This window comes from Ruditapes philippinarum, unplaced genomic scaffold, assembly GCF_026571515.1.
Source record: "Ruditapes philippinarum isolate M1 unplaced genomic scaffold, ASM2657151v2 ctg821_1_1_1_1, whole genome shotgun sequence".
NCBI lineage: Eukaryota > Metazoa > Mollusca > Bivalvia > Venerida > Veneridae > Ruditapes > Ruditapes philippinarum.
The window spans coordinates 148,503-158,578 of record NW_026852645.1 but is presented as its reverse complement, the minus strand read 5'-3'; the positions used below and the strand labels follow the sequence as shown (position 1 = coordinate 158,578).

The 10,076-nt window shown below is 35.1% G+C and overlaps 1 protein-coding gene across 1 annotated transcript; it reads right to left on the bottom strand.

The window, feature by feature from the left end:
- Positions 1–454: 454 nt before the first annotated feature.
- LOC132719810 (pinin-like) lies at positions 455–8,138 on the bottom strand. The gene is made up of 7 exons (XM_060703735.1): positions 7,983–8,138; positions 5,409–5,501; positions 4,380–4,445; positions 4,134–4,212; positions 2,062–2,159; positions 1,446–1,521; positions 455–748 (listed from the first exon to the last, which is right to left on the bottom strand). The coding sequence occupies exons 1-7, from the start codon at positions 8,099–8,101 to the stop codon at positions 470–472; spliced, it is 810 nt and encodes a 269-aa protein (XP_060559718.1). The 5' UTR covers positions 8,102–8,138; the 3' UTR covers positions 455–469.
- Positions 8,139–10,076: the final 1,938 nt, after the last annotated feature.

The following is a 10,076-nucleotide window of genomic DNA, read 5'->3' as shown; positions in this document are numbered from 1 at the left end:
TTTCTGTGAAATAGTTGTAAAATCCAACTTCAAATAACGAATTTAGGAGCCGGACTGCAAGGTCATGCTGTGACCTTAACCTTCAAGGTAGCCACCCAAATGTTGCGTGTGACATGTCATCTCAATATGGTGATCATTTCTGTAAAATAGTTGTAAAATCTCACTTCAAATAACGAAGTTATGGGTCGGACATGAATTGGGGACGTACATACTGACGGACAACCCGTCAACTATATGCTCCCCCAAAATTTTTCGGGGAGCATAAAAGATGGTGATCATTTCTGTGAAAAAGTTGTAAAATCTGACTTCAAATAAGGAAGTTATGGGCTGGACACGATTTTGCTTCAAGGTCATGCTGTGACCTTGACCTTCAAGGTAGCGACCCAAATGTTGCATGCGACATGTCGTGTCAATATGGTGATCATTTCTGTGAAATAGTTGTAAAATCCGACTTCAAATAACAAAGTTATTATATGGGCTGGACACAAATTCGGGATGTACGTACATACGGACTGACAACCCGGCAACCATACGCTCCCCCGAAATTTTTCGGGGAGCATAAAAAGTTAAATAAATTAAGATAACAACTTACATTTTGAGCCATTTCCATTTTTTGCTCTATCAGACGAATACGAAACTGTTTTTTCCTTCTTTCAAGGAAGAGTTGTCTTCTCTCCTTGATTATCTCCTCCTTCTCTTGTTTAAACTTCTCTTCAAGTTTCTTCTCTATCTTAATCCTCTGCTCTTCCTATATCAAACACAAATATATATGTACTGAAATTTCTCAGAACATCCACCAGACAAATATTTAGATATACAGTAGTTAAAGTTCCTTTTAATCTTATTTTATATAAAGTAGAGCTGCAACAGGAGTGATAATTGCATCACCATCTCCATAACACAAGATATTTGAGCCAAGTTTAAAGAACTTATAATACAGGCATAAAATTTTCTGACATTGGGTCTTCAAGGGTGACCTTGAGTTTGAAGTGGCATGGGTTCTGCACATCACTTTGCTGAGGGATACATTTGAGCCAAATTTGAAGAGAACATTGTTAAGGATTTGTCTGAATATGACGAATATTCAAGAGTGACCTTGAGCAGATACACTGAAGGGTTCTGCACTGAGGTGAATGTACAAAACAAATTTGAAGACAATCTTTCAATGGGTATTGGATTAATAGAGCGAACAACTTGGAGATGAAGACAAACTGACTGACTCAACTAGGGATTCCAGTAAAGCTCCCTCCACATAAGCTGTATGTCTTCCTGACAAGAAAGAGTTCAAAGTATGTTGCAGGATGTGAATCCAAAGCAGTGAGTGGCATTTGCCTGTAGAACCACTTGGTCAAAGATGCCACGTTAAAATTATTCCAAGTTGGTGACCCTGAATCTATTTGTTACTTACAAAATCTTGTACTGATGTTTGAATGGTAATAACATACCTTGTCTTTTGTTTCTTTTGACTCATCTTTGAATTTCTGTAAGGTACCCAACAGTAAGCCAAACATTCTACGATTTCTGTAAGGATAAAACAATACTTAAGCTATGTTTTAAAAGAGCTTAAAATAATTAAATATAGTCCCCATGCCAGTTTTAAATGAATTATGCACCTAAAAGTATGAAATACCCATACTGCCCTATGATGCAACATTAAAGCCTTGCTGGATAAACTTATCTATCTCCAGTCATAACGTCAAATGGTTAGCCCATGATGAGGTCACATTGGTAGCAGCAAAACAAAACGACATATAGATGCTGTTTTACTAGGAAAAATGTAAGAATCAAATTGTTTAAATAATCTAAAAACATGATTGAACTACACAAAAGGCAGGATAAATGAAACACATGGTTATTGTTGGGATGGAGAAGGTTTATCTGGTCCGCTCGAAAAATGAATCTTGACTTGCTCAAGCTCGCCCAATACACCTTAAACCTTCTTCAGTCCGACATCAACCATATATTTTATATTACCCAAGAATGGGAAGAAAGCATCTGCTTCTTTAGGTATGGGGGCCATACTTACATTTAAAATAGTCTCTCACTGGTGTCATAACTTACCTAGCTTGACCTTTCCTATCTCTTGCTTGTTCCTCTATTGAGTTCTGACGACTTCTGTCTTCTTTTGGGGTGGCAATCACCGAGGACTGAACAGCGGGCTGTAAGTATAAAATCAAATATTAACTTAAATTTGTCTTCCTGTGACAAATAAATTCACTTGTCCTTCCATTTTTTTTTATGTTTTAGTGTCCCTTTGATAAGTAATCCAAGCATTTATTAGTCAGTTAGGCAGACACAGCAAGATGGATCAATTATTATACTATATTTATCATAAAAGGGACTCCACTTTAGTTTGTTTTTTTACATGACTCGACTAGATATACATAACAAGAGGGCCATGATGGCCCTGAAATCGCTCACCTGTATATAGGCCCCCGGGGCGGGGCTAATTTTAACCCAGGGGCTTTTATTTGAACAAACTTGGTAGATCCCCATTTGAAGATGTTTCATGATAAATATCTAAGCTCTAGCTCTAAGAAAATCTTTAAGTTTTTACTAAACACATATAGTGAAAAACAATGACCCACACCCTCTGTGCGGGCCAATTTTGTCCCCAGGGCTTTTATTTGAACAAACTTGGTAAACACTCACTAGAAGATAATTCATGCTTAATATGTAAACTCTATCTCTTGGTTTTTTTAACAGAACATTTTTTCAGTTTTTACTATATACATAAAAGGAAAATCAATGATCCCGGGGCCGGGCCAATTTTTCAACCCCAGGGCCCTTAATTTAACAAAAATGGAAGACACCCATTAGAAGATGTTTCATGCTAAATATCTTCGCTCTAGCTTTTAAGATTTTTTAAAAGAAGATTTTTTATGTTTAAACTATATACATAAAAGGAAAAACAATGACCCCCTGGGGCAGGGCCAATTTTGACCCCAGGGCTTTTATTTGAACAAACTTGTTAGACACCCACTAGAAAAGGTTTCATGCTTAATAGCTAAGCTCTACCTCTTTGGGTTTTTTAAAAGAAGATTTTTTTAAGTTTTTACTATATGCATATAGGGTAAATCAATGACCCCCTGGGGCGGGGCCAAATTTGACCCCAGGGCTTTTATTTGAACAAACTTGGTAGACACCCATTAGAGGATGTTTCATGCTAAATATCTTAGCTCTAGCTCTTTGGGTTCTTTAAAAGAAGATTTTTTAAGGTTTTACTATATGCATATAGGGAAAATCAATGACCCCCTGGGGCGGGGCAATTTTGACCCCAGGCCTTTTATTTGAACAAACTTGGTAGACACTGACTAGAAGATGTTTCATGCCAAATATTTAAGCTCTACCTCTTTGGGTTTTTTAAAAGAAGATTTTTTTAAGGTTTTACTATATGCATATAGGGTAAATCAATGACCCCCTGGGGCGGGGCCAATTTTGACCCCAGGGCTTTTATTTGAACAAACTTGGTAGACACCCATTAGAGGATGTTTCATGCTAAATATCTTAGCTCTAGCTCTTTGGGTTTTTTAAAAGAAGATTTTTTAAGGTTTTACTATATGCATATAGGGAAAATCAATGACCCCCTGGGGCGGGGCCAATTTTGACCCCAGGGCTTTTATTTGAACAAACTTGGTAGACACTGACTAGATGATGTTTCATGCCAAATATCTAAGCTCTAGCTCTTTGGGGTTTTTAAAAGAAGATATTTTAAGTTTTTTCTTTCGGTTGCCATGGCAACCAGAGTTCTGCATGGAATTAAATTCTTTGAACAATGTTTAAAGGTGACCACCAAAGGAACATTCCTGTAAAGTTTGGATGAAATTGGCCTAGTGGTTTATGAGGAGATGTCATTTAAAGTAAAAGTTTACGGACGCCGGACGGATTGACGCCGGACGAAAAGCGATCACAAAAGCTCACCCTGTCACTTTGTGACAGGTGAGCTAACAAGATTTGTATACCTTTTGATGAATTCTGGACCAGTAGCCCGCATGCAAAATTTCATTTCATTCCCTCACTCTGTTATTTCCAGAATAATCAATTATATTGTGCAAAATGACCCAAAAATGAAAAGTAAACAGTTTTAATTCAAACTTGGATACCTTTCAACATGTTTATCATATGTAATTTACCCTGTGTCTGGAATCCTCCTCATCCCCACTGTCCTGCCCCCTTCCTCCTCTGTCACGTCCTCCTGGGCGAGGCCCAAGCCTGAAGAATATAACAATAAAATTAAAACAAAAAAACAAAAACACAGGACAAACAATATCTCAAAATGTATAATATAATTTGAAATTATACAGAAAATCAATCAAGGATTTTAAATGAATACTAAAACCAGAATTAAAGGGATAAAATCACCCTAGATAATAGTGTACCTTGAAAATGCTCCTCCCCCTCTTCGCCTGGGCCCATCATTATCCGGCACGATCTGGATCCCTCTCCTAGAATAAAAAAACAAAACAAATATGTATATTTCTGTTGAACACAACTATGAAAAAATATAAACATACATTGCATATTCAGAGCAACAGATAAGCTTTAAAAGGGAATTGGGTATTACTCAATCATTTCCTTTGGAATTGGGTATTGGTTCCATTTAATTGGGTATTCCAAAACTCGATACCCTATGATTTCAGGATCAATTGGGTATTCAATTATGAAGATATGAATTTTATGGTTTCAATATCAAAATCATTTAAACTGTTTTAAAAAGAACATAGGATTAGCAATTTACTAGAACTTTTCACAATTGTTTTATTTCTTATATAAAATGCTCATGTTATATTTCATAATATTTTTAACAAGTTCGTTTTCTGACTGATTTGTGATTATTTACGACTGTTTTTCCCTTTTGTACGACGCCATATTGCTTTCAAAGCGTCTATTGATACAGCTGGGACCTACTTTTTGATGGTTTCCGCAGAATCAACGGTCTCTGCCGGTCTGTAAAGACCATCGACCTGAGTAGTAAAATCGACTGTCTCTTGCTTGATTGATATGGCTTAGTCAGTCTTTGGAGACCGGGGACCTTCGAAGACCGGATACCGTACGGATAGTATGCATATCGATTAAATTTGTCCAAAAATACGAGCGTACGACAGATTAATTTTGGGGTGATGAAAATGACAATACGCACGGGTTTTTAAATCAACTGCGTATTTTTTTTTTTTAATGGGTTTTGATACGCATTCTTAAAAAATCAATTGCGTATTTTATAAAATTAATTGCGTAAATACGCACCTTATCTGTTGCTCTGCATATTAACCAAAAATGCAAATTAAAGAAATCATACATATCACTTTCGATGGGATACTTACATAAAAATATAGAATTTCATACCATGTTTAATTGGACAACAAAATTACATTTAAAAAACTTCAAAGAATGTTGTCAAAGTAAAATACCTCGCAAGACTGAATATTCTCTCAGCTCCTGCAGATTTGCCACCCCTTTGACTTTGTGGTTCTGAACTCCCTAGAGAAACACGTCTCTGTGGTCTGAAAATGCAAATGGATTTTATAAAACACAGGGTTTAACTTTAATATGATTTCATCTATTGTCACAATTTTATTATTACAATACACTAAGATCAAACTGCACACTTTCTACTTAACAGACAACATCACCACACACTATGTTTTACTTTCAAAATATGTTACTTTGTTTTATATGATATCTAAATTGAATTCACCCTCAGAGATTGGAAGATAAATTCACTTAATATCTCATTTGGATTAATGGTAATTTGCAAGGGATTCTGAATGTCAATTTAAATGGTAACCATGAGACAGGAAACCAGAAAAACTGTTTCCCGGCATGCTATTGTAAACAATAGTGCAAGTAACCTGCTGGTACCTATTCCTCCTGGCATGATGCAAATATAAAAGGTCAGGGAACCTCTGATGAAGAGCACTCAGCAGGCAAACATATTACCCATTATTTTGCTCTACTTACGGCAAAAGGTTTCAAAACCATCACTTAAACAGGGCTCATCCTGGGGGGAAATTTTAGGGAGAAGTGACTTCCTCGCGAAAAATAGGGAGAAGGGAAAGAAAACAATGTGTATGTATTAACATGCATGGCTATACATCCTTTAACTATAATATAAACACAATTAATCTATTTATAAGCTTTCTCTAAATATTTGTTTATTTATTTTCATGTAGATTTATTGATAATAATGTGTAAGAAAAAGTATGATGAATAAATTAATTTTTTATTATATACATTCCTCACTTTTATAAGAAGATAAAGTTGCATTGGATATTGCTGAACAATATCTGTCTGTTCTGTTAAAATGATTACAGGAATTCTTTTTAGATCTTGTTTTTTTTTTTTTTTATGCGTTTATTTAAGGTCGCCGCCGGAAAGCCCATATGGGCGACCGTACACTCAAGTCAGGTCATCCTAGAGCGTCCCGCCGAGATTTTTCGTCGATTTATTTCCAGCTTTATTGGTGGAGGAAGACCCCAGGTGCCCCTCCGGGCATTATTTCAGGCACGAGCGGACCGACCTTCCGTAAGCCAGCTGGATGGCTTCCTCACATGAAAGATTTCGACCCGAGTTAGGATCGAACCTACAGTGGTGAGGGACCTGTGATCTCAAGTCAGCGACTTTAACCACTCGGCCACGGAGGCCCCCACTTAGATCTTGTATGTTGTAATGTCACATTTATGTGCATATAATTATGCTTATAAAACAATTTTCAAACATCGAAGAATATGTAAAATATGTACTGCAAACATTTGTGCACATTATATTTGATCACTAAAATTATATACATTCATTTCTTATTGAAAAAATTGACTGATAAATTATAGAAAATAAATTTCTAATTACCTCCCTTTATTTTCATGAAATGTTTAACTCGTAATATCTTTATAAATAATGCTTTTTGAAATTTACAATATTGATAAATTTTAATATGAGCGTCATATTTATGACATTAGCAGTCTATGCAAAAGTCAAATTTTTTTTCAGGCCACAAGGACCGAGACCCTTAGGTTTTTTTTCAGCCCGGATGATATTTTTCCGGTCCAGACATTTCAAGCATTGTTTTATAATAACTCGGTTGAATGTAAAAATGAATGTCTTTCTTTAAATTAGTGAGACCATCAATATAGAAACATAAGAACATGCTGACCAATTGAAATAACTTAAGCAGGGTTCTCACTAGGATTTTCAAAGGAGGAATCCTTGGACTCCCAAGCACAGAAAAGTAGGAGCACAGAGCACGTTGAATATGTTAAGCCATCTTTGCTGCACTTATGCAGTTGACGAATATGATGTTTATTAGCAGAGTAAGCTAGGGGTTTGAGAGTCGGAGTTTGAACAGAGAAAAAGCTTATTATTCAGGAAAATGGTAGTTAGTATGTCCCAAATGGAATACACTGTACCATAAAAGTGATTGAAAAGATTTGAAATATAATTTCAAAAACCCTACATCATCAAACCATTATGCTGTTTTCTTCCAGATTCACACCACACCACACCCCCCCCCCCCCTCCCATAAGAAAATATTCATTGTATGTGACAAACACATACTGGTAAATACCTCCATCTCAACTAATGTGAACAATATCTTTAGTAATTTTAATTCTTAAACTACATTTAAGTGTTATTACACACATTTTAACAAAACAATGTTTCCTTTTTGTTTAATACGATTTTTACGATGGGGAGAACCGTCAGTAAAGTGGAGTGTATCAGTGTTTATTGTCAGTAAATTGGGGCGAGTCTTTACGGGGCGAATCGTCAGTGGGACGTATCGTTATATAACCATTTATCAGAATGTTGAAACACAAAGTTATTCGCATTTAAGATATAGGCGTGACTATACAAGAACGATACAATGCAATCGTTCTTTAAAATCAAGATTTTTTGACTGAATTTCTGTGAAATTTATTTTGACTCCTCTAGTCACAATTTTTTTGAAGATCTGTTTATAAAAAGCAAGGCATTTAAACTGCATTGTTTACCGTTGTATTGTTGGGTCCCTTCCTGTTAATTTTTTAATATTTTCATCAACATCTTTTAAGCTTTCTTTTGCCCTTTCGAGCTCATTTTGTAGCAAGTTCACGCCACGCAACTCGGCCATCTTTTGATCTCTTAATAACACCACCGTACCATTGAAGGATGATAAACAGCGAAACGTTTCTTTTTACACGGAAAAGCGTAACTGTAGCCTACTCGGTTCTCAATACAGCGTTGGGCGCTTTATAGGATAGAAAATATTTAAGTTTTCTGTGTATCTATTTAACTTTTGAAAAATAATTATCAATTCAAATAGAATAGAATAGTTTATTTAACCAATCAAAAGGCATATGAATCCTTGTAAGAAAACATAAATTAATGGCAAAATTTTAAGCTGATAAAAAAGAGACTCACCCAAAGTGAGCTATTAGATATAATGCACCAGTTCAATATTTCAGAAAAAATGAATTGACAGCACTTGGATAATTGTGACGTTTATATATAGTTTTGCAATACAACCGCCGCTATATATTCAAATAACCGTTTGTATAGGACCAAATTAAATATAAAAAATCTTTACAACTAAAAATAAAGATATCGCATCTATTTCCTATAAAAAGGTAGTTTGTTGTATCAATGTACTACGTTTGTGTGCCAAAGAAAAAAATGTATGTCAATAAAAAAGCCCTTATTTTCGATGTATGATAAATAGAATATTGTATTATTGTAGATTCATTACTAAATTTATTGAACGAGTTGAATAGAATAATATTATAGCCTATAAGGCTCGTATATCATATTTTCATCAACTCCTTCAATTCAGTGTTGAACCTACACTCACTCAATATCCTTTAGTTATCTTAAATCTTATAACAAATGTACTTCCAGCGTTTGAAGTATATGATATCTAAATATAACCAATCTTATCAATTTAGCCGCGTTTCTATTTTCCCAAAACCATATCAAATCTTTATTGTATTGCGTCGGTCTCTTTACTTGACTTGTAATAGAGAACACAGCTTCCCATACATTGTTTAGTCATTCTTTTACTCAAAATAGACATATTCAGTAAGAATATTCAATAAATTTCTAAAAATAAACTATTTTACAGAAGGATGAGCATATAGTATATCTTTAATGTACTATGACCTTATAACATTGAACCGGAGAAGTCTTAAGCTGGTGTTTATTTTTTATACTAAAACGGCAAATCTCTTTTGCTAGCCTATATAATTATAGGAATTCACACGAGTTGCCATATAGTTTGTTTGTTTGTTTTATTGGGTTTTACGTCACACCGACACAGTACAGGTCATATGGCGATGCTCCAGCTTCACTGGTGGAGGAAAACCTCAGTTGCCCTTCCTTGCATTATTTCAGGCACGAACGGGTACCTGAGTAGAACCATCGACGTTCCGTAAGCTAGCTGGATAGCTTCCTCACATGAAATAATTCAAAGTCCATATCGGGATTCGAACCCATAGCGATGAGGGGCAATTGCCATATAGTAAACGTTTTGCAGCTGTGCACGAGTCCAATAGAAACAGTATTGTACTAGACAATGTATAATGATCTCTTCATTTCACAACAACATATTTTGACATATTGACAGAACTTTATTACAATATTATAAATACCTTAAAATTAATCAATTATTTTAGAAATTAAATATCAAATTTGGGTGCATTGATTGTGAATAATGCACGGTTAGAGTTCAAATGCGCAGGAATATAATCACGAAGGCCGCTAGATTAAGTATTCTGTTCTGCTCTATAAAATATGTATCTCATTTTCAATTAAACGTTTAGTTTTTTTCAACATGTTATTATAACAATAGCTGAAGTAGCACTATATGTTATATCGTTTCAACATTTAAAGTTATTTGTCCCTTTTTTATTACTTTAACAGGAAGCCACAAGATTATAAACAGTCACATATCGTGACCTCTGATATAATTGTGAACAAGTGCGATGAAGTTCTTACCAGAGAGCAAAGCAATTTCGCAGTAAGTCGTGTACAAACGTGACTGCCCATTAATTTATATTCTATTTACCCATGGTATATATAATATATGCATCTGTATTTTGAGGAAGTGACAT